Source organism: Gadus chalcogrammus, chromosome 21 (assembly GCF_026213295.1).
Source record: "Gadus chalcogrammus isolate NIFS_2021 chromosome 21, NIFS_Gcha_1.0, whole genome shotgun sequence".
NCBI lineage: Eukaryota > Metazoa > Chordata > Actinopteri > Gadiformes > Gadidae > Gadus > Gadus chalcogrammus.
In genome coordinates this window covers 1,564,840-1,590,782 of record NC_079432.1, presented here as the reverse complement: position 1 = coordinate 1,590,782, position 25,943 = coordinate 1,564,840, and the positions used below count along the sequence as shown (strand labels likewise).

The 25,943-nt window shown below is 51.8% G+C and overlaps 1 protein-coding gene across 1 annotated transcript in view; it reads right to left on the bottom strand.

Annotated features, from left to right (window-relative positions):
* Nucleotides 1–25,943, bottom strand: part of mei4 (meiosis-specific, MEI4 homolog (S. cerevisiae)) — a 35,449-nt gene extending 9,506 nt beyond the window's left edge. Inside the window, exons 1-4 of the mRNA XM_056581837.1 lie at nucleotides 25,621–25,943; nucleotides 24,830–25,072; nucleotides 21,024–21,607; nucleotides 11,679–11,813 (exon numbers count right to left, since the gene is read on the bottom strand). Coding sequence (XP_056437812.1) covers nucleotides 11,679–11,813; nucleotides 21,024–21,607; nucleotides 24,830–25,072; nucleotides 25,621–25,705 — 1,047 coding nt within the window. The 5' untranslated portion in view covers nucleotides 25,706–25,943. The remainder of the gene's footprint in view (nucleotides 1–11,678; nucleotides 11,814–21,023; nucleotides 21,608–24,829; nucleotides 25,073–25,620) is intronic.

Below are 25,943 nucleotides of genomic sequence, written 5' to 3'. Positions count from 1 at the left end.
ACGTGTCCAGTAGGCCTTGTGGACCGTCCCGGTCTTAAGGAGAGGGTCAACACTTTGGACAGAAGAAACCAGACCCCATCTTAGTCTCCAGAGTGGCTGTGCCCCCCCGCTGCCCCCCCTGAACCCCCCCATGGTGATGGCCAGGGGCAGGTGGGGTGTGTCCTTTTGACTCGGTGTCTTCTTCATTTTGGTAAAACTGTATTGATATGTAGCCTTAGGAAAACATGTGAGGAAAGCCCTGTTTTGATTTGCTCGTTCTTGTATTCATAGGTTCATAAAATACGTTATTGCTGTGGAGGCTGTTTTCTGTTCGATGAAAGAAGTTCTTCAAAATGGATGAAGAATCGTGATCAATCATCGCCATCACAATATTGAGCGAAATAATCATTTGAGCCACACGGGTGCAGGGCTGGTACGACAGCGGTCTTGCTGAGCAGTGTGCCTGTGAATGATAAAAGGACTGCATTTATACAGCGCCTCACTGACCACTGGCCACTCAAAGCACTTTACAACCCTGCCTCACATTCACTCATTCATTCACACACCGACGGCGGAGTCAGCCACGACGGCGGAGTCAGCCACGCAGGGCGACAGCCAGCTCGTCAGAAGCAGGCTGTCGCACCTCGGCACTCAGCTAGGAGTATCCTAGCTGGGGATTGAACTTTGCAACCTTCTGGTTCCCTGCTCTACCTCCTGAGCCCCCCGCCGCCCCCGCGGTGGGGGGGGGGGGGACACGACGGTGTCCCGGACCCCCTGGGGAGCGGGGCCTTCAGTGACCGTCGCGCCCTCTGACGGAGCCCCGGTGTCCACAGATGGCAGCTCATCTGTATGCCTTGCGGCCCTCCAAGGACGGCCCAGGGGCCCGGTGTGGCCAGCGGGGCCCGGAGCGTGGCGGGGCCTCCTAGCTGTAGGTCGGTCGTCTGAGAGGAGCTGATTGAAACCCAATGGCCTCAATCGGGGGTATGAATAAGCCCTTGGAACGGCGCTGAAGTCTCCGGTCCCCGTCGCACAACGTCCATAATCCAATCTCCGTTTTGCATCGGCTAGCCTTAACCCAGGGCACCGATTAGGGGTAACGACTTCCCCTGATTGGGTGTCTTGATTTCCCCCCTCAGAGCTTCAATCAATAGGCTGAACGGTGCCTCTCTTAACCACGCCGTCTGACGCAGCCCGGGTGTTCGTTCAGCCTCTGTCCCCGTTCTCCCTTATCTCGCCGAAACAAGATGGATGCACCGTTGCACACGGCGGTCGCCGGTGTGTCGGCAGCATGGATCAGTGAGTCCGCACGCTGTCCTCAGACGCCTGCTGCCTGACTGATCAGCTCGACTTACGCGTGGAAGCTGCTATTTGTGTGCGATTTCGTCGCATTCTACCCATAGATTAACTGAGAGTGTTAACTGGAATGTGCTCTGGAATATGGCTGCATTTAAATTTAGATTCAGAGCATTCAGCGGACGCTTTTATCCAAAGCGACTTACAATAAGTACATTTGTAGGAAGAAGGAGAAACAACAATATATCGCTTTCGGTACAGTGAGGATGTTCATAGAACCAAGTGCCAAGCACTAACAATCACTAGGTTAACCCATTCCTCGTATACAACACAGATAGCTAGGAAAAGATGCTACACGATGCCAAGTACTGTTTCTAAGTGCCACGACGTGCAACATACAATAAGTGTGTAACAATTTTGTGATGAGTATTTTTGTGCAAGCTGCAACAAAAGGAACGCAAGATACAAAAAATACAAATGTACCGGATTTTAAAGACAATATTAAACCTAGAAGCGTACTGTCCCTCCGATTCTCAGAGAAAGCGCCGGAACGTTCTTCTGATGACTCATTGTACCTTCCGCCACTCGGCTCTGTCTGTGATCATCTCTCCGAACGCCCCCTCCATCGTAGCCCCCCCCCTCTGGCTGCGCGAGGCGGGGTAATCAGGCCCTGCCACATCACACAGACCTTCACCCGCTCCTAACCTTTGGTTTACAAGCTCGTGGTGTCAGCAAATGCAAATGGCCACAACATACGGCGCTGCGCTGTGCTGTGCCCCCCCCCCCCGACAGACGCAGCGGTGATGAAGAGCCACTCAGCGCGGGCTAATGCATCTTGGCGCGCCCGCTTCTCGGTGACCCGCGATCAAAGTTGGAGAATAACTTCGGAGTGCATTGGGCTCATTAACGCGCTCTGTGAATCAGAATACCGACCACGGCTGGAGGAGAACCGGGAGGTCGCTGGCTCAATCCCCAACATCAAGAACAACCGCAACAACGGGTGGAGAGGCCAGTTGGAATCATCTGTGGACCGTCCACGCTCGTAGATTCCCTTCAGGGCAGCGATTCAACACGATACCGGGCTTAAAATGACCATTGTTCCGTTTGCGAACGCCCCTGAAATGCAGTCTTGCGACCCCAAAGTATAATAGGGAGCGAGGTCACATTATTGTTGTGTTGAAGAACAAATCAAATCAATAATTTGAATATCTGGCGTATGAGCAGGAGCAGAGAATGAGTGAGCATCCTCAAAGACGGCAGAATGTTTCAAAGGTCAGGTTCTGCCTCGGCCTTCAGGAACAGATGAGCACAAAGTATTCTAATGGTCGGTATATTGATATGATCACTCTGAACCAGTACCAGGAGGCTGGTGTCTCCCGGAGAACCCGCAAACCGATGAAAACGTGTTTGATGAAGAGAGCCTTAAAGAAGATCTACCGTTTGCCCGATCTCGTAACTCGGGATCTCAAACGCAGGACGTTTTAAAGTCCATTCCGGACTCTTAGCAGACAGCAGAGCCCCGATCGATATCTCCGTCGTGAAACGTAACGAGGCTGGAGCCCTGAAGTCAGCCACGGACCGCGGGGACTAGAGCCTTCCACACGCTCCCTCGCAGCAGCGGGAGGAGTCCTGTGGAGCCTCATGACAGCCACGTTCTACTGGCCAGGGTTCTACCGCTGTAAGTTATAGGGGCCCAGGGTTCTACCGCTGTAGGTTATAGGGGCCCAGGGTTCTACCGCTGTAAGTTATAGGGGCCCAGGGTTCTACCGCTGTAAGTTTTAGGGGCACAGGGTTCTACCGCTGTAGGTTATAGGGGCCCAGGGTTCTACCGCTGTAAGTTATAGGGGCCTAGGGTTCTATGGGCCGGGGGCCCTATGGGGAGAGGGTTCCGGGGGCCCTATGGGGAGAGGGTTCAGGGGGCCGGGGGCCCTATGGGGAGAGGGTTCCGGGGAGCTGGTCCTCGACCAGGCGGTGGGGTTTAGTAGCAGCAGGGTTCTCTAGAGGACAACATCCATCACTGCCCGCCGCTGACATGAAACATATGCTGCTCACCAGAACCTGCTTCAGGGGCGACAGGGGGGGCAGGCTACACACAGACACACACACACACACACACACACACACACACACACACAGAGGGCTCAACCAGACACACAGACAGACACACACACGCAAACACTGCTCAGCTTGACAGATAACATAGAGAGAGATAGACACACACACTAATCAACTAGACAAATAACACACACATAATGCTCCACTACACACACACACACACACAAACTGCTCCACTAGACACATACAAAGACACACACACACCTCCACTCGATACATAACACACACACACACACACTTTCACTTGACATATAACACACACACACACACACACACACACTCTTCCACTTGACACATAACACACACACACACACACACACACACACACACACACACACACACACACACACACACACACACACACACACACACACACACACACACACACACACACACACACACACACACAGCCCCCCCCCCCCCCCGGGGTGCTGGTGCTAAAGGTTTGATGCAGATTAGTCATTGTTTTAATGCGGTGGCTCCATTAGCTGGATGGGACTTTAAGGACGAGGGCCGTCGACTGGCAGCTAAAGTGCTCTCCCACAGAGCTCCACCTTCCCCGCCACACGCCGGCATTACCCAGCACTCCCTCGCCTCCACGCCCCTCGCCTCCCCCATCCTCCCCCCCCCCCCCCCCGCCCCCCTCCCTCCCCCCCATCCTCCCCCCCACGCCTCACACCTCAAAGGGAAGAGCGGGGTGACCTCCACACATCCTGACCATCACTTCCCTCTCCTCCGTTCCCCGAAACACTGCGGGAGGGGAGGGGAGCAGTCGCTCAGAGAGCTCTGGGGTAGGGGGGGGGCGGGGGGGGGGGGCGAGGCTGCGACTGAGCACTAAAGAACAGCAGAACCACTCACACTCATTCCGAGGAACCGGCTCCGCAGGGTGAACGCACTCCCCGGCAGATTGGCTCTAGATTACTCCCACTGCTCCCACACGTTCGTCTCAAGCTCTCCGTCGGCTCCGGGCCCCGAACGTCCCTGCTCGCTGGCTCGTGTGGGATGGGGTGTGACTCCACAGAAAGCCCCGTTCACCAGGGCCCTGGAGGGGCTGGTGCTCCGAGCTACGAGTCACTGGTCAAAGGGAGCGAGCGTGACATAAAGAAAGACGAGATGAGATGCAGACGACATCGGCCGTCCAAACCCAGCACTGGGTTCTTTCTGGATCACGATATACTTTATATAAATATATAAGGGAGGCCAAACAACTCTCCGAATAATCTCTCAGCTCGTACAATATAGCCTTGACAATAAGCACAATAACAGCTGTGTGCTGTAGCCGAGAGTCAGAGAGCAGGAGCAGCTGAGAGGAGATGGAACATCATGTCCTCCCTCACTCCGAGAGCTTTAGAAAGAGGCTCAATACATGCAAGGGACACCGCGGAATTACACAGTACACACACACACAGTGCAGATACACATTCACACAAGTACACTTAGATAAAGAAAACACGTACACACACACACACATACCCAGTTACAGCGCAAACACACTTACAGCACACACACAAGTACACACACACAAGTACATTTAGAGAACACACACACACACACACACACACACACACACACACACACACACACACACACACACACACACACACACACACACACACACACACACACACACACACACACACACACACACACACACACACAAAACCCTCCCCACACACCCGGCTCCAGTGTAATAGTTTCTCCGATGCTCCGGTGTGTCCGTCTCCAGCACAGTGAACGGTGGCCACACATAACGGGATCAGGGTGCTGGCGGAGGCTTAATGTGTCTCAGCCGGCAGCCGCCTTGCAAGGCCTTGCATCAGCGCACCTCGTGAACCGGGAGGCGGCGGCGCACAGGCAACCGCCTCGGCCCACGGGGACGACGCAGCGGCCGCGGCCCTGGAGGAATTCATCTTCGTCGCGCCGCTGCGGTCGTATCCATTCAGAGATCACACCGCAGGATGTGACAGGAGGCCCGGTTACGACCGGTTTGAACCGCCGTCGTGGTTGTAGAGTGTGACAGCTGGGAACACGGAGCACCAACGCTGTTAGGAACACGACCCAGTGGGACCAGTTACTGGGAACCAGCGGGACCAGTGACATAGATATATAGATATAGATATATAACACGACCCAGTGGGACCAGTTACTGGGAACCAGCGGGACCAGTGACATAGATATAGATATAGATATAACACGACCCAGTGGGACCCAGTGACATAGATATATAGATATAGATATATAACACAACATGTGACTGGGCAGAGAGATAGAGATAGAGAGGTGATTTAATTAAATATGCACACTTCAGGACGATATGGAAACACCCACTGCATCAACAGAGCGCTGGCATCGATGCCGACCCCTTTATGGAGAGGAGTAAGAGGAAGCTTTTACAGGCTCATCCACTTTAGTTCTGACAAAGTTTCTCAATCGGTATCGGCCATTATGAAACCTTATCGGTCGTTTAAAAACCCATTTAAAAAAGCGCTTTTAAATATGCATGACTAGCAACACACTCAGAAGGGACGTCCTTAAGACGGGGGCCGTCTAAGGGCCGGTCGCTGGGAGGAGGAGGAGAGAGCAGCACGCCGGTCAGGGGCCCAGGGGGGGCGGGTTGGGGGCCCTTCATGTGAACAGAGACTGAACAGCCCTCAGAGATGTGTGTGGAGAGGGGCAACGCGTCTGGAGGGGGGGGGGGGGGGGGCGGTCCCGGGGGGGAACCCCCCCCTCTGGCACGGAGACACTGGCTGCCCCCTGGGGGAGGAGGCAGAGTGGGGAGCCAGCTGATGAAGAGGATAGGGGAGGAGGAGGATGAAGAGGATGAAGAGGCTGCATCTTCAAACGCTCGCCACCGCATTCAAACACCGGCCACTCCTCCCCCCTCACAGGAAGGGAGAGGAGGAGGAGGAGGAGGAGGAGGAGGAGGAGGAAGAGGAGGCGTTGGGGAGCCTGGTTGAGTCCAACACTCTCCATACGAGGGCCAAGCCGATTACCCTTGTGAGTCCGTCCAGATATTCAAATTCCTCCTGATTATCAGCCAGGCTTTGGCTTGGCAGCAATTGACTTCCAAATATGGCCGCAGCCTCACTTTCTGCCATTCAGATGACTGACTGGCTCTCGCTCTCTCCACTCTTGAGGAATCCGGTTGGAAGCAAAGCAAGAAACCTCTAGTCCTCTGAGAACAGCCTTCCATGCGGATCATCATATTTAAACCTCGCTATTCAGTCCATCTCTGACAAAACCCTTCTGATCGCTCTGTAGATGGCTCCTCTTTCCCCGATCTTAACCTCTGATTGGACCCTCATTTGGTTGCCAAAGGGCTCTGGGGCAGGACTGATCCCCAGAGAGGGACAGAAGGCGACCTCTGAGATCAGGAGGTTCTCTGCAGGTCCCCTGGCTCCTGGGACGCGTTCCAACGTCAACCTGCCCGGCCAAAGGTGACTCGGCTGCAAATTAACTCTGTTCCTCCTTAAGGTTCAGAGGAACGCCAGGAGGGGGACCGTCCCAGAGGAGCTTCTCCTCCGCGATCCGCGCTACCCCTCCCGGACGACCGCTCAGCCCACCGGGGTCTGGAGGCCTGGCTCTACAGCCACAGAGGATGGAGCTGTTCCGATAACGATACCCGCATCACAAATTCCCCCGCGTATCGGAGAGCACGCGAGTCTACGCGCCGATCCCATACCATCACGTGACTACCTCCTTTACCACGCAGGCAGAGAACGTCACCAACACTCCGCTGTTATGCTGCGTTCGTTAACGGTAACGGAGGTGGAAGTCGGAATGGGAAACGCACCATCTACGACACAGACCTACGCGCTGACCTACGTGTGTTTCAGCTACCAGGTCGGAAAAAACATGGTCACTCTTAAATACAATAATACAAATGTATTAAAGACTATAAATATCAACTATCTAGTTCTCAAATTTGTTTCATAAGAACAAGAGCTGTTAGTAGTAACCCTGCGTTCACACCAAAAGATGCAAAAAGTTGACGCGCGTCGTGATCCCATTCAAAGTGAATGTAGAGACGCGTTGCTGCTTTGCTGCCGCAGCATTTGCTGCCGAGAAAACGGGCAGCAAAACTTGATTTGCGGCGCGCCAAAATCTGATTTGCGGCGCGGCATGCGGCGCGGCATGCGGCGCGGCGAAGGGCGCGTTCACGTATTTTGCGGCGCGTCAAATGCTGCTCGAGTTTAAATATTTCAACTTTTGACGCGCCGCAAACCATTGACGCGCCGCAAAACTTGATTTGACGCGCCGCAAAACTCAGGCGTCAACGCGTTCGGGCAGCAAATGCATCTTTTGGTGTGAACGCAGGGTAACAATGCTAGATGTTTTGTTTTCTTTCTCTTCCTTTTCTTTTGTCCCTGCAACTACCACTTTACACATACACATAGGCACACACCATCCACACTCACGCATAACATGACCAACCCTTTTCTACACCCTAACCGTGACCACTTAATGTGAATCACAGATCACTCCACCCCATCTTTAATACCATCCCATTATGTTCGTCAATTGTCTTGTCCAGTCACGTGTTGTCAGTTCTGATGTCGTCCTGTATCGTTTCCCTCTGTCGTCTGTTGTCACCTTGTCGCGTTGTATGTGTTATGTGTTACACTTTATCGTGGTGCTATAATCCTCCCTCACCTTATATGGATTCAGAACCTTACTAAAACAGGGTGATCGTTATGGTAGGAAAATAGTAAATGCAATGTATATGGATCTGAATGTAACATTCTGTATGCTGTATGTGTGTATGTATATATATATTGCTTCATTCAATACAAAGAAGCCCTCCGAAGAGGTGGGGGAGGTGGCGGGATAAAAAAACAACATGCTAGATGCTGTATCGGTATAAACTCGGCCGAAGTCCAGGAATCGGTATCGGGAAGGAAAGAATGGTCTGGGAACATCTCTAATAGATGATGCTCCTGAACTGTCAACTCTCAGCGGTCCGAGTGTCTTCTGAGCTCAGACGGTGTGTGTGTGTGTGTGTGAGTGTGAGTGTGAGTGAGAGTGAGAGTGAGAGTGAGAGAGAGAGACTGGATGGAGGGCCGGTGGATACAATCGTGACAGGACCACTGGAGGCTGAATATGCACAAATCATCCATCTTATCCTCTCATCATTTGCACTTTTCCCATCTCTCTCCGTCCCCGTGGGTCTTGGCGAGGCACCGGGCGCTGACAGTGAGGGAGGGCCGGCCAATGGGGGCGGACGGCTCCGAGCCACTTCTATAAACCGACAGGAAGCTGGCGGGATGGGGGGTATCGATGTGGGGCAGGGAGGACCCACAGTGAGGGGCCCGCAGGCCCTGTAAAGACAGGAGACCCCCCCCGAAGGCAACGCCTGCAGGGAGGGGACTGCGGGTCTAGTATTTACACAGTACCCCCCCCTCATGCCAGCCTGTGGGGGTCCGTGCACACACACGAGACCCACCCCAGGCGCAGCTTTGGGCAGACGTTCAGACATATGAAATAAACGGCGGAGAGGAATGATGTGGAACGACGGTATAAAAACAGAAAGAGGACGAGATATAAAACCGGGCCGCCCTGGTTTCCTACTTTTCCAGCTGCTCCTGCCTGCTCCTCTCCCTCCAGACGCTGTCTGATTTCGGAGGGCCGGTGAAATAGTACGACAATATGTTGTTTTTATGCACACACACACAATAACTACGTTTTAATTCAACGCATTCAGCTCGTCGTCACTGTCGTCTCTTTTATTCATGTTGTATTCTCTGTCCTCCGTCGTGTCTCAGTGAGCCATGGAGCCCCCCCCCCCCCCCCCCCCCCCTGCCTCTGGTCTCCACGGTTACTCTCCCATCAGGACCGTGTGCGGCGGAGGCTATCGGGAGAACGCTGAATACTAAAGCGCGTTTTCATCGGCTGCGACCCCCGCCGATTAAACACGATAAGAGGATCGCCGGAGAAACAGAGGAGGTGAGAAGAGGGAGGAGGAGTGACGGACGGGGTGAAGACAGGGCACTGACAGGAGACGGTGGAGGGGGGGGGGGGAGGCGGGATGGAACAGCCTGGAGGATGGCGAGGGGGGGGGGGGGGGGGGGCGGGATGGAGACGGTCATGATGGCGACGGGACAGAGGCACCGGATGGGATGAATAATGCATCTCACTCTGGGTTAAAGAAGAGGTGAAGATGGAAACCCATTCTGAGGTGTGGATGTGCTTTTCTAGTCGTGCCGCCAGCTGCAGTGAGCGCATGTCTGGAGCTGTGAGGGATCCCTAAGACATCCTCATGCAGAGAAGACAGCAGAACAAGAACCTCTCGTCCATTAAGGTGATGTAACAGCAAGGCCTGAACCCCCACTCCCATAACGACGGAGTATGAAACAGGGTGATTAGCATAGGACTCACGGGCGACAGTGAAATAGGCCCAGTGCCGTATGCTAAACAAAAAAACTGAAATTTCCATGGAAATGAGACAAGAGGGTGAGAGAGTAAGTGCATTTTTCGGATTGGAAATGAGACTGACTCAGCTGTCACTGTGCCGGAGCCCTGAGTGTGACGCAGGCTCCCACCAGGGTTAGGGTTTAAAACCAGTACAAGGGTTAGGGTTTAAAACCAGTACAAGGGTTAGGGTTTAAACCAGTACAAGGGTTTAAACCAGTACAAGGGTTTAAACCAGTAGAAGGGTTAGGGTTTAAACCAGTACAAGGGTTAGGGTTTAAACCCAGTACAAGGGTTAGGGTTTAAACCAGTACAAGGGTTAGTGTTTAAACCAGTTCATGGGTTAGGGTTTAAACCAGTAGAATAGGACAATAGTGGCGCCTAAAAATCCAGGCCAGCGTGGTGGCCTGGGTGTTCTGCCCCAAGACGGAAGGTTCCGACCCCAACACCCAGAGTCTGTCTGATCCACACCCCTAGCTGCTGACGAACGACCTGCGCCTTAAACACCAAGAAACACCCTGCACGTTAGGGGTGGGTATTGCCAAAGAAGTCACGATTCGATTCGTATCACGATTCACATGCCACGATGCGATTATATCACGATGCATCACGATACTTGAATTATTGCGATGCATTGCGAATTTTCACTGAACACTGTTAAAAAAAAATTAAGCCATTACCAGTGGCTGACTGGCTGTGTATGATCTGGATAGTGTGTTCAATTGATAACTCAAAGCAACTCAATTCATACATAGCTGTATTTATTGAAACGACTATTACTGGATACACTGACAAGAAGTGCTAAGGATCTATAAAACTTAAAATAACAAAATAAGGATAATCAGTGCCGTTTACATGGCCTCAGTGGTCCTTTAAACCAATGAAATGAAAACATTCTAACATTTCCCCTTTTGGAAGTAGCTGCCATTATAACAACAATATAATTTCATAAACATAAGAGGACAAACTGATGCCACAAAAAGTGAATAGGCTTTATAAAACTATATAAAAAAAATAAAAAATATATATATTTTTTTTTTATTATTCATTTTTTTTAATTAATAATCGATTCTTGGCGTCAACAATCGATGCAGTAGATCGTGAAAATTAGAATCGCGATGCATCGTCATGACGATTATTTGGCACACCCCTACTGCACGTCCCTCTGGATAGAGCGCTAGAGACCAAGTCCACCCCCTGTCGCGACCCGGTGGAATTCAACACAATTCAATGTCATTTGTATAGCCCTTAATCACAGGTCCAGTCCCACCCCTGACCCTAGCCCCCCAAGAGGGCAAGAAAACACTCTTTTAATTAACAAGGAAGATATCTAGAGAAGGAACGCAGAGTGGGGGATCCCTCCTTCAGACTGGGGGATCCCTCCTTCAGAGTGGGGGATCCCTCCTTCAGACTGGGGGATCCCTCCTTCAGAGTGGGGGATCCCTCCTTCAGACTGGGGGATCCCTCCTTCAGACTGGGGGATCCCAACTTCAGAGTGGGGGATCCCTCCTTCAGAATTGTGGATCCCTCCTTCAGGGATGGTCAGGAGTGCAATGGGGGCCATAATTGAAAACCATGCATAAACGTACATACATACATACAAAAATACATACATACATACATACATACACACAGGTAAAACCTTTTAAAGGTGACATAGTATAACACCAGGTGTGATTAGCGATTACAAGCCGTTTTGAATATCTGGATGAGTAACATTTGTTACAGTCCACTGGGTGGGCTGGTAGACCGATCCATCCAGCACACGTCTAGGTGGACACGCCCACCTTTGATGTCAGGAGAGTAACGTCTAATCACACTCACACCTGGTTGGTATAATATGTCACCTTTAAATCAGTGATGGGCGTGGCCCGCCAGCTTACCTGGCACAGGTGACAGAGCCGCTGGGCCAGGCCGCGGAGCAGGGAGAGGAGGTGGCGGACGAGGACGGGCCGGAGGAGGCGGCTCTCCCCCAGCAGGACCAGGACCTCCGTCAGGTGGTCCCCGCTCACAGCCCCCTGTAGAGGGGCGCCGAGGGGACAGCGTGAGCACCGCTGAGCCTGAACCCCCAGGGCTACAGCTCCTACTGAGAGGTCCTGAGCCAGAACCCCCAGGGCTACAGCTCCTACTGAGAGGTCCGGAGCCAGAACCCCCAGGGCTACAGCTCCTACTGAGAGGTCCTGAGCCAGAACCACCAGGGCTACAGCTCCTACTGAGAGGTTCTGAGCCAGAACCACCAGGGCTTCTGACGACACGCCAAACGGATCGGAGTGGTTGTTTAGTGACATAATGAGAGCACGTCTGTGAGGAGTTAGGAGTAGTCTCCACGAAAAGACTGTTGCATTTCAAATACAAAATATACAGGCCTAATTAGGCCTCCGCGTTCAATCTGATTTCCGGGCCATTCATTCATTGTTCACGGGGCACGGCGGGAGTCGCGGGAGTGGTCGCGGTGCCCCAGGTCACGGTGCCCGGGCCGCGGTGCCCGTTGGTTTTCTGGTGCTAAACAAACATCTTTATGATAAAATCGCTGTTTAATCAATCATCGTGGGATCGTATTGGGTTCAGAGACATTTTTTGGGGGGGATTTAATAATAATTCTATTTTCTATGAAAGGCCTTACAAAATAGAATTGTGACTCTGGAAAAAGGCCTTGGTTCAGAGAGAAAATGCCCTCTGTGCAAAAAAAATGGTTTTCCAAAGATTTTTTTATAATCAGATGTATCAACAGCATGTTTTGTTACAAAAAAATATCATTTTTAAAAAAAAAAAATTAAGGAGAAAGTTAATTAGTTGGGTATCAGCATTTTGTTACAAAAAAATATCATTTTTAAAAAAAAAAAATTAAGGAGAAAGTTAATTAGTTGGGTATCAGCATTGCTGAGACCACCCCTCTTTGTGTACCATGGAGCAATGGCATTTCACAACCTATCACTGGGAGAACGCCATTGGACGAGGGGCTCTCGGGGGGGGCGGGTCAATGTATTTATACACCAATGTGTAAATTAGCTGACCTCTGGGTCGCTGAACCTCTTTAGGCTGTCAAGTCAGTGTGTATCGCCTAATGGAGCCGGTGTTTTAAGTTGCTTTCACGGTAATTTATTCACGAATCCATCCGGTGAACACATTTAAATATGTCATCCATTAACGTGAAGCTGTCCAATCCAGCTCCGCTCTCGTAGTGATGTCTCTCCTACGGGAATCTTGCCAGAGTTCATTTAGAGAGAGAAAAAAAAAATGAAAAGCTTTTCAATTGCTCTCAGGTTTTTTCTGTTCCCAGCCATCACAGCGGTGGATGGAGACAACCTTTAGCTCCACTTCCGTCCGGCCTCCCCACAGTTTAACCCGTTCTTCTCCTGCTGCAGTCTGGGTCTGGCAGTCTCCCTCTCCTTCCCAAAAGACACAGGGATAGGGCGGGAACAGAGAAAGATATCAGCCTGGATCTATATTTGTCCAGCCCTTGGCCAGTATCTCTCGCCCTCAAAAAACATATGACTTAATTTCTCTGCCATCATTTCCATCAGCAATGTCGGGATGAAATATTAAAACGAGGCCAGGCAAACGGAGGAGGCATCAGTCGCTGAAGATGGGACCAGGACAAATGAAGCTGCACACCAGTATCGGCTGGGCTCTGAACTGGTGCTACGAGGCCGGGCTGGAGGAGACGGCTGTTCGAGGGCCTTCTGCAGAACCCGTCAACCCAGAAGGTTATGAAACACGAGCACCGCGCAGAGAGATTGATATCTCAGAGGTCGCCGGTGCAGAGGCAGCATCGACGTTTTAATCGTCTGGGCTCTTCAGCGGCGCTCAATCTTCGGCTCCAGCGTGGCCTGCAGGACCTCCGGCCCCAGACGGTCCACCTCATAAGGAACCCCATTACACCGCCGTGGATCCGTACAGACACCCAGCCCTCCCCCGCCAGCCCCAGAGCGGACCCCCCAAACAGAGGTCTGCCCGGGGGCATTGGAAGACCTTTTGATTGACCGCTTTAACTTCTCACAGCAAGCGAGTCCCTCTCAGAGAAGGAAACAGAGCCAGTGTTAAGGTACCATTTAGTTATTTATCCAAGGTTACTCTAAAGATACAAAGTCCTTAATGAGCAGGTAGGGGTTAGAGGGCATCTTGCTGGAGGAAGGAAGACTGGCTATTGGGGTTCGAACCAAGAACCGGTCAACTGGGAGTCCAAGACCCGAACCACTATCCACATAGGGAACCATTGGTTTAGGCGCGTAGATGCGTTACACGCGGTAAAGCAGCGCGTTAGACGCACCTAAATAACGTGCCCAACGCACCTACGCGCCAAACGTACCTGCGCGCAGAGTTCAGAAAATTTAACTTTTTACACTCCTACGCGTGACGTTTAGCCGCGATAGCCTATCAGCGTTGAGCCTGACCCGGCGTCACTGGCAGAGAGACGGAGGACAGGCGCTCGCAGCGCTCCGCAGCTAATATGGAGCGCCTGTAGTTGGTGTCCTGACGGGAGGTCCTGGCACCAACCCGGGCTAGCAGGTCATCGAACATGGCCCCAGTCAACCGAAAATACCGCTTTAACCGGCCGTCATCCAGGCGGAGTTCCTGGAGGAGGTGGTGAAACCCACCCAGCTGTGAGCGCCTACGGAGGATGTCATGCACCCAAACACGACGGCGTTTGGGTTTCATTCTCTCCTCGAACTCCCACATCAAATACAGCGCAGCGATGGTGGTGATCTCAGGCTCGTTTGTGGAGCAAAAGTAAAGTAGCGGGGGAAAATACGTTTTGGGCGGGCTCACCTAGCTGCGTAGGCGCGTACGGCACGTTAGGCGCGTTGAACCATTTTTGTGACACACTGAACGCGCCCAACCCGTCAGAGTTGCCGTACCTCAAGAGATGGGAAACCAAACCGAAACCAAACCGAGTGCTGCATCTCAATGTCCTGCACATCACGCAGAAAGAGACACAATCACTGCCAGGCCGTCCCTGCCTCGGGAGGGTCTTGATCACAGCATGGATGAAGCAGTTACTGCCTCTCCATTACTGTTCCACTGGATGCAGAGCAGTTTAATGTAGTACTTGTCCTCTGAGTTTACGGGCGAATAAAACCACGGGCGACGCCTTATCCATCATCCCACCGCTGTCTGATTGAAAAAAGCAGACGCCTGATCCAGGGGCCTGTGAGCGACACAAGGTGACGGCACCGCAAACAAAAAGGTCAAAACCATTCCCCAAGCCGCCGCACCCGAATGAATACGACATGAAAGGCTGCTCTCTCAAACCTGCACACGGCACGACTTAATCAGCAAATCAAATTCAGAAACTGTCCGCACGCCCGCGGCCAAACCCATTAGCCCGGCCCCGTCTCGGTGCCCTGCTACGACGAGCCGGCTCCTCATGCATCACACGCACAGAAATAATCTAAAGGTTGACAAATTGACCGATTGTAGGAGGGAATACAATTAAGTGAGAGGGGATTATTGTTCACCGTGATGGCATGGAGTGCATCATGACTCCAGCACTACGTGTGGGCTCGGATGAATCCAAAACAGTGGGGGGGGGGTGTGGTTAGAACTAGGTCGGGTTGTCAGCGCTGCGTGGGTTCAGGGGGTACAGGGGTACACCACAGGGAGCTGTATCCTCTGTATGATTATCTCAGTGTTTATCTCCATGAGCTCCATGGTCTTGGGTCAAGGTTAAGTGAGGCCCGTCCTTCTTATAGAAGAGAAAGTAAGTCAACTGAAGTATGAATTAAAGTGAAGACAGCAGGGTCCTAAAACACAACGTATCCCAGAGGGAGGAAGCCACCACACCTCCCCAACATCCTGTCAGAAGAGTTTCAAAGTGTGTATCAGTGCTCTGTAGATCTGAGTGTAGCTGAAGTGCACCGTAATTGGTCGATACCTTGGTTACATAGCCATGAGGGAGAGTAGGCTCCACCCATTAAAATCGACTGGATGGGACGGAAGGAGATCGATAACCCGAAACCACAATGGATTCGACGGAACATCACTTTCATCGTATGTTGTCCATGACGGTAATCGTTAGTGGAAGTCCATCTCTCGTACGAGCGAGTCCTGTCCCGCCGGTTTCCTCTACGTCGGGTTCTGCACTCCGTTGAACCAGGCCAGCGGCCCGACGGCACGAAGCAGGCTCCTGACCTGAGCTCAGTCTTTAGTCCCGGTCTGAAGCAGAGCGCCTTCCCCTTCAGCGGGAGGGAGGGACAGGAGGACGGAGGGTGGGCCAGGGGGGCCGCGGGCGAATGGCCAGGGGCCAGAGGGGGCCGGGGGGCCAGGGGCCAGGGGGGGCCGGGAGGCCAGGGGCCAGAGCACCCAGCTACACCCAGCTACACCCAGCTACACCCAGCTACACCCAGCTACACCCAACGCCCCGGGGGCTGATTACAGCCTGGAAGTGGTCGCTGCATAAAACATGCTATTTCTGTATCACAAACAAGTCCCCCTTGTCACATCCAGGTCGGCTAAAGTGCTTTCGGAGAAGCGATCCGCCGCTGTGCCCAGAGGAGCGCCGAGTATTTCTAATGAACAAGAGAACAGGATGCTCTTCCCGTGATGCTCATGCACACCTCCGGTGGGGTGGAACCAGACACCAGGCGCAGCCCCGGGAACCCAGCACAGGGCGTACTCATTTAGGACCAGGAACCCAAACCCCAACATGTCTCAGTGAGGCGGGAAAGTGCTAATAGGTGTTAGGGCTTAAACAGGATGGACGGTTTCCCTTTAACTGTAGCTGGTGTGGTATCGAAAGACCATAATTTACAGAATGTAACGTACAGCCCTAAATGTACAGACCGTATTGTTCAATAACAGACCATGATCTACAGACCATAATGTACAGACCATAATGTGCAGACCACAATGTAATGCAGCTCTAAGTTTGTTATTTAACCAAAGGTAACCTAGTTGGTTAATCCCAAAAGTGTGAATAAATTGTTGTCTACATATCTCATTACTTTACTAGTTAATGACGTGCTGACTAGTAAGCATGTTTTAATCTTAAAGCTACAGCGTAAACTAAGTATTAAAAAGTTAGAAGTTAAAAAGTATCGGGCAGCTCCATTGTGGGTGTGAAGTCACTGATAGAACAGAGAACTGCAAGCACTACATAATTTATAAAAACTAAGCTCACAGAAAAACAATAAAACGAATGGTCGGAAAAAGCGAATAATTGAAATGGATTGGGAGAAACTTAAAAGCTTTTCAGTTAATTCTCCCTGCTTCCATCGGGCCGTACGATGTGTTATTTATTATTTAGCGGATTGCTTTCCAGCTCTGCCACGGATCCTCTCGGTGTTGCATCATCCTGCTCTGAAGACGTCTGGACCCAACGCTCAGCCTCCCGTCTCCAGCTCCACTGGTCAGTACAGGTCACTGGTCTGTGCAGGTCACTGGTCTGTGCAGGTCAATGGTCTGTGCAGGTCACTGGTCAGTACAGGTCAATGGTCTGTGCAGGTCACTGGTCTGTGCAGGTCACTGGTCTGTGAGGGTCCACTGGTCAGTACAGGACCCTGGTCAGTACAGGTCACTGGTCAGTAGAGGTCACTGGTCTGTGCAGGTCACTGGTCAGTACAGGTCACTGGTCAGTACAGGTCACTGGTCTGTACAGGTCACTGGTCTGTACAGGTCACTGGTCAGTATAGGTCACTGGTCAGTACAGGTCACTGGTCAGTACAGCCAGGTCCCTGGTCTGTACAGGTCACTGGTCACTACAGGTCACTGGTCTGTGCAGGTCACTGGTCAGTACAGGTCACTGGTCTGTGCAGGTCACTGGTCAGTACAGGTCACTGGTCTGTGCAGGTTAGTGTCAAGGGCTTGGGACAAACAGAGACATGTATGGTCCCGATATTCACTGGTAGAGATGATACTTACAACCTGAAGAGTGTTTAGGTGTACTATCAGGTGGAAGACAGCAGCAAAGACAGTAGGAATACTGTTTGTGAGACACACACTATGTTGAGATTGAAATGCACCAATGAAAAGAAAAATGTACAATTAAAATCGAATTATCTTGTCTTTCTGCTGCCTATGGTTTGTCTTGACTCTGTCCAATAATGTTTCTAATAAACAGCTGTTGTTTCTAATCTATGTCTGGTGGTTGTCAACACTTACAACAGGGTCTGCAAAATAATGGTCCAGACTAATTATAATTATTATCAAAACTTGTTACTGCTTTGAGGTCCACCGTCCACCCATATGGTCGGTCTCTTTATGACGACACAGCTCTGCCCTGTGTTTCAGTTCCTTCAGAGAAATTGCACAATTAGGATCAGGAATGGCTGTCAGCTCTGATTTATGGGCGCGTCCAGCCACTGAAACGGCTCTCAAACCGAGACAACGGGAATCAATACGACCGGCGGTGAGTTCTTAAAGATATTAGAAGCATTAAATCTGTCTTGAGGTTGATCAAAGGGAAGACTGTCCTGATGACTGGGGGGCAGACTGGCCCCCAGAGGCCAAAGGGTTCTGGTAAACAAACCCACCCCCTGCCTCTGCATGGGAATCTGTGATTAATTAATCATCAATCAGCCAAACCTTTGAATGATTTAGCTAATAAGATGAAATATCAGGTTTGTAATGGAACATCAAGGGAAGCCCCTTTATTAGGGGATTTGTATAAGGTCCTTTCAACTTGAAAGCTAACTTCTTCTGAAGGCTGTGATGACAGAAGACTTGACGGGCAGAGTGTTCAGCCTTGACACACCTAAGTATTCAACTAATCACAGGATAGAAATCCAAAGTCCAACCTTCTCAAGTGCATTAGAAACTCTTACATTTAGAAAAAGGGTTATTTTTTTTTTATAAAAATGAGTTTTCTTCACAAAATCTAAAAAAATATATATATATATCTCTCAAAAAAATATGGATTTCTTGTCATATTTCTTTTAAGTCCGTCAACAATGTCCATAATACCGGGGCTCATTGTTAAGTGGAGAAATGTGGCCCTGCTGGCCTTCAACACACCAGCACAAAGCTGCCTAACTTGTCATTATCACACGACTAAAAAGCTAATAAGGAAAGTTCACCGGATCCACAGACCAATTTCCATCAAATCCCAACGAACCCGGAGCTCATTGGGGATAAGATCCCTGATCTCCTCGACTCCAATTGTTTTCCAACCATCCGGAAAATCCTCCTAAACGAGCCTCGCTAATGTTTCATTCATCTGTGGGACGCTCTATCAAAGAGTGAATACGGCCGGCATCACCTAATGGAACGGTTTAATGGTCTGGTATTAAACCAGTGATGAGCCGGGGTCTAGGGCTAAATATTACCCCCCCCCCACCTCCCCCCAATCACACACAGTCACAGCATCACGTTCACATGCAGCCTGGCAATAATTCATTTAGATGATCTCTTTTTGTCTTTGTATGGTATTGAATGGTCATGAAATGAAGGTATCGACTCAACAAGATAACAGTGTTGTGGTTTCGATGATTCATAGAAGATACGTCCTTAAAATTAGCACAATATGAGGTTGGCAACGTCAACAGAGGAAGGGTAACTGGTTTCAGTTCTGCTTCCACGTTCCCAACGTCCGCCTACTTCAACGTAATGACCGCTCAGTCGGATGGCTCAGAACGCTGTCGTGAGTCTTAAGCCTATCAGCATGTCGACATCGTGTCGACATCGGCAACTAGCTCAGCTGTCCTCGGCCTCTGCCTCCATTAAAGGCTTCTCCCCGAGCTCCGTGACAAACGGAGAATGGCTCGTTTCCTGCCTGCCTCCCAGCAAGGGGGCAGGCAGCCTTTCTTCACAAACTACCGAGGAAATTGCCCCCGCGTTGTCGGCACGGACGACCCGTGGTGATATTGCCGTGGAAACCCTTCCTCGCCTTCTCCCAGACCTCCAGGGAGGGGGGATTAGGGTTGAATCCCCTCCTGAGCCTCGGCTCCCCTCACATCTCTGGACAGCAGCACACCTCATCAAACCGGTGCCGTCATAGACCTGGTTCCAGCCCAGGCCTCCCCAGGGGGCCAGAGGGCACGGAGCTGTGCTGTGAAGCAGACCTCAGAGTGGAGTGGGTCTACACACACCGAGCCACAACTACAGATGTCCCATACCATTTTTTTTAGTGCCGTCAGTTAAACGCGTTATTAACGGCGTTAACGCAAACCAATTGTAACAGCGTTAATTATTATTATTTATTTTTTTTTTCTTTGGCTCAAAACAAAGAAGCAGTAGCCTGACTGCTATGCTCAAGGCAGTATGTTTGTATGTTCATCGTTTAATTGCACTATAGGCATTTTTTTTGTATCGTCCTGTTTTGATCAGTATATGCCAATGTTGTTATCAATAAAAAAACATTTGCACAAGGCAAGCCGATGCACTTCTCCATGTTGATAAGAGCATTAAAATGAGAAAAATTAATGGGACACCGATCCCTGAACTTGAGTATTGGCCGATACCGAGCATAAACCGATGCAGCATCTAGCATTCAAACTACTATTAGCAATTGTTCTTACTGAAGGGTTCTCTTACGATGACAGCAATGTAGAGTCAGTTCACTTAGTGTCCACACATTTTTTTCAGAACTAGATAATTAACATCTATAATCTATAATTATAATACATTTGTATTATTATAGTTAAGCGTGAGCCTCCATGTTATTCTGACAGCGTCACTCGAACGCACGTACGTCAGATATGACGCGTTTCCTGTTCCGACTTTCAACCTCCGTTACCGTTAACGGACGCAGCGTAACACTGTCGTGTTTGCGACATTCTCTGTCTGTGTAGTAAAGGAGCTACTCATGTGAAGGTATCGGATTGGTCCATAGACTCGATACTGTTATCGGTATCGATACTGGTATCTGAACAGCTCTCGTGGACCGGGTCGACACCCGGCGAGCCACCACCCGGGGGAACCAACCACAGGGACGTGTGAACAGCTGTGAGGCTGCTGCTTCCGTCTCTAAAGGACCTTTTCTTTTCACAACACGATGTGTTGTGGATTAGTAATGGTCGTCCTGAGCTCCGAGGCCTTTGTGATTCATATTTCTATTGTGAGCCGCCTTTTTATGTAACCGTTGTTAGGGAAAAATACCAAAATGAATATTAAAGCCAGAGGCACGCTGAGGAAGGGTGTGTACGGATCACACACACACACACACACACACACACACACACACACACACACACACACACACACACACACACACACACACACACACACACACACACACACACACACACACACACACACACACACACACACACACACACACCTGCGTGACTCACCTTGCCGAGTCGATCTGCGCTGAGCAGAAGCCCCACCAGCTCCTTCAGGGACCCCTCCACCTCCGTCACGAACAAGGGTTGCCGGTTCAAACCCCCGGCGTCCGTGGCCCCGGCCAGCACGCGGCAGGCCTCCAGGACCAGGGCCCCCGAGGGCAGCGCGGGGGGGTCCGCCGGACACACCGCCGCCGCCACCACCGAGCCCAGCAGCTGGCTGAGGGACTCGGCCATCACCGCAGAGCCCTCCTGCTGGGGGCCGGACCAGGCGGGCCCCGGGGCCCCCCCCCCGCCGCCCCCCCTGTCCGCGGCCCGCCGGAGCCCACACAGGCTCTGGAGGAACCGCATGTGGCCCTGCATGGACCCCCCCCGGGGAGAGGCGGTCTGGGGCGGGGGGAACCACCTGGGGGGTGCCGAGGAGAGGGTCTGGGGGTTCACGGGGACCGCAGGGGGTACAGGGTCTGTGTGTGGACCCCCAGAGACCACGGGGTGTACCGGGTCCACGTGGGGCAGGAGGGACTCAGAGTCCACCATGGAGGCCTCCTCCTCAGCAGGGACCCCCAGGTCCTGGGGCAGGAAACCATCCTCACCTGTGGAACTCCAGACAATTAGATTACGGCTCGTTAGCAACAGGTGTTTTATTTCCCTGAAGACAACGAGGGCGTCACGAAGCGGTTCAGCGCAGGCTAGCATGTCTCACGTCGCTCCCATGTCTCACGAGACTCGGTTGAACTCCCTGTGCGTGTGACGTCCCGGTTAATGAGGTCGAGGCCGAATATGTAATTAAGGTTTGAAATTGTACTGCTGCTGAAGTGAAAGATGTGTGAGGGGAAACCCCAGTTAAAGGTTGGCTATCCGGGAGCTAATGGCGGAGTGGGTTCAACAGTCAGGGTTAGGAGGCCACTTTAACCAACGTCACGACCTACCCACCTTAACCTACACTAGAACACAACTATACACCCGATGCCTTTCTGATGTCATCCATGATGTCATTCGATTATTTGTGTTTATTTGAAGTCTGCAGATGAGTTGTATTGTGAAGCACACACAATCCTACAAGCTACAGTTGAAGTGAACCATCTGCACCATGCCATATATATCTAACACGACGCACGCACATAAACACACACGCAATCATACCCAGCAGATGCTGCTTCAGAACCTACGGGAGATGAGCGTCTGCTAATGGAGATATTGAATAGACCATAGCTGTGATGCAACGTGGGCACGAAGACCTCAAAGTGGGCCGGAGACCGCAGGCCTGACCGAGGTGGTAGGGCTGGAAGTTAGCCCTTAATGAAGTCTCTCCCAAAAACATCTCAGCGCCTGAAACCAAACACTCCACATTCGGTCCAAGTGATTTCCCGGCAACGACTGGAGCCTAGTCCATGGTCCATTCCAGCAGAGTATTAATGCTCTGCAGCGTGACAGTGTGTTGGCTCAACACTACGTCCACCGTTGGTTTCATCAAACTTTTAGAGCTACGATGGTTTGAGCAGTGATTGACACAACAACTGATGTGGCGTTTTAAGCCGTTGCCGTCGGTAACAAAACGCACAAGGCCTGACGGCATCCAATGAGCGGAGGTCTTCCTGGTCGATCATCTCCCACTCTGCTGACGGAGGTCCATCCCTGTGGTGGTCCTGCATGAGGAGAGTCCTGGTTTCCCTAGCAACGCTGTCCCTCCCCGTTGACTCATGAGGGTGGAGGTCCTCGTTAGGGGGGGGGGGGGGGGGTCGTTAGGCTGGGGGCCCTCGTTAGGAGGGGGGGGGGGGCTCGTTAGCTGGATGAGATAGCGGCTTCTCCGCGTCTCTCCTGGAGATACTCGGTCCATTACCCATTGTGGCGGCCATGTTTAACCGTCCGTACCAAACCCAGGAGCCTACAGCCCGCGAGACGCCATGCCCTCACACTCACTCTCATCAACCCTCATTCATGATGAGCATCATCTGGTCCATTGACAGCTTCAGAAGTGTCAATATTCGGAATGTTCTTCGTTTAAGATCATTAGGAGTTGAACAGCGTTTCCCTGGGCTCTGGTGGGGAGCAGGCAGACCTGTAAAGCCTCTGCTGAGGTACAGTGATGAAGGTGATGAAGGTCTTTGACTTCCAGACGAAAGGCTCCCGGTTTGACCACGATATCTGCGGTCTGGCCCTTGAGCAAGACACCTGACTCCTAGCTGCTCATCAATGACACGAAGACGCTAAACAGCATCTTCTAAATCACTAGATATTGAATGAATGACCTGGACAAAGTGATCAATAGATTCATCGATAAGGACATAAAATGTTGCACCTGACTGACAGAACACTGGATTCAACTGTCGTCCAACCCATTTCATTGTCGTGCCACTAGATAGTCATCCCGGAGGGATTCTCCCTGCTCTTCGTAAAACGGTTTCAATCCATCCCAAACGGGAGCCCTGAGTGTAAATAAAATAACACATAAAAGGAGCAGGCGGCCATGGACCCACACACACACACACACACACACACACACACACACACACACACACACACACACACACACACACACACACACACACACACACACACACACACACACACACACACACACACACACACACACACACGGCCTCCCTCGCCCTCCGCCCACCTTGTTGTTGTCAGACGCAGGTCACGGGGGAGTGCTTTCAGAAGGTCAAATATCACTCCACATTCATGGAAGCTTCTGGTGTCCATCAACAGCGACTTCAAACCCTCGTCCCTCCACTGCTAATATACTGGCCAGCGGAGTTGTAGTTCTCCACAACGGGCGATCAGGTTTCAACAGTATACAGTCCTCATTCAAATAAAACCAGGATCCAGCAGCACCGGGCTTCAGAACAGAAGACCCCGGGAGACGTTCCCAGGTGGACCTTATGAGCGCTTCTGATGTGACAAACGACTCCTTTAGAGTGTTGCGATGGTGGGCTGCCAGCTGCTAATCGCCCTCCCAGCGCGTCTCCTGGAATGGAATAAAGACTTTAAGAGCCCCCCGTCTGCATCGCTTCATTAAGACCCAACAACCAGAGCCCCGTAAATTAAAAATCAAGGTTTCCTTTCTTCCCGCCCCGTGGACTGATTTATTCGTTTATCCGTCTTCACTTTATTCCCGATAGGCCTCCGAGCCCTCTCCACCCAGCAGCCCGGGAACGCCCGGCGAGAACGGGCTTTATTAAGACGGAGAGTCCGGCTGCGGACCCCCCCCCCCCCCCCCCCCCCCCCCCTGGCCCACGAGTCTCACACTCCAACTCCACTATGGCAGTGAGAGCCCCGAGTACAACGGCCGCTCTGATTGGCTGCTCTGATCTGGGCGGTGCGAACACACAATCCCCCGCCCGGTGGCAACTCCACGGCGTCTCGGTATGACCTTTCCGTCCACGCCACCGACGGGGCCGTGTGATGGTGTACCTCCATGCAGGTGCTTCCCCCCCCCGCCCCCCCCCCAACAATGCTGAACCATCCATCTTCAGGAATGGACAAATCACTTGCGAGCACGCACACACACGCACGCGCACACACACACGCACGCGCACACGCACCCACACACACACACAAACAAAAGAGGAGCCAAACGCCTTGGCCAATCGGGTGGCGTGGAGCTGTGACCCGCCTCTGAGGCCACTACGTGACACTTCGGATAAAAGCATCCGATAAATAATGAAACAGCCCACAAGCACCCATCCTCATCATCATCATCATCATCATCATCACCATCACCATCACCTCCTCCTCCCCCTCTAGGTCTGGTTCCCCCCCCCCCAGCTCCCCTACGGCCGGGAACTTCAGACGGATGGCGTCCATCTTACCTGAGGCTCCGCCCACGTCCCGTCTCTGGGCGGCCATCTTGGCGAGGAGCAGCTGCTGCCTCAGACGCAGCACCTCCTCCTGGAGCTCCTGGCCTCTGCTCCTCAGCCCGGCGTCTCTGCTCCTCATCCTCGAGGCCAGAGCCTCCGCCTGCTGCCTGCCACTCAGCCCGGGGGGGCGGGACTTGATGACCGCCAGCGCCACCGCCAGCCGCGCCTTCCTCACCAGCCAGGCGGCCCCGCCTCCTGCCGGAGTAACCATGGTAACGGCTCGTTCACCGCGGGCGCAACGTCCACGGAGTTGTTTTTGGTTTATGATCCGTATCCGAGCTGACCAGCGGTTAGCGTGTTTGACTCAAAAGTCCTCGGTTCAAAACCTCGCTGTAGGCAGGATTAACTTTACCCGTTCATGAGAATATAATATTAATCGAGTATTTGAGGTTGTCGAGGTTAGTGGACAACTGGAGGACTTTAGAGATCACGGTTGGATGGTGAACAATAAGGGAATCAATATCGATTAGTGTTTACAACACAAGCCAAACTGGTTGGACAACCAAAATGAACACAACGAAAAATCTAAGTTATTAAAAATCGACATACTAACTTGTTATTTTTGCTACACTTGCTTCATAGATCGTATTCAGTATATCACGATATAAAATATTTATTTGACTGTGGTTTTATCTGTCTGGTAAACACCGCAGTTCAGCGGTGTGTAACATCACTGATCGTCCAACGCGGTTCTGCCAGAACGGTAAATCAAGCGCCACTAATCAGAAGGTGTTAGAACGTACCGGCTCCTCCGTCCCGGGGTAGCTGGGCCGGACCCTGGGTCGGGTCCAGGGTCTGGTACGTGGTCGGGTCCGGGGTCAGGTCCATGGGCGGGTCCGGTGGACGCTCAGCTCATCGGACAGGATGTTGTTCTGCAGGAGAACGAACTCTCTGAAACCCGACCGCTGATTGTGTGTCGGCCGTGAGGGTCGTCGATCTGTTATCGTTCTGTTATCCTTTTGATTGACGGTCTTGATGGGGATGCTATTATTTAGATGGAGAATCGAACTGTTAGCGACTTCGCCAGAAGACCGGAGAACGAAGATCGGACCTTTCGCGTGGTCAC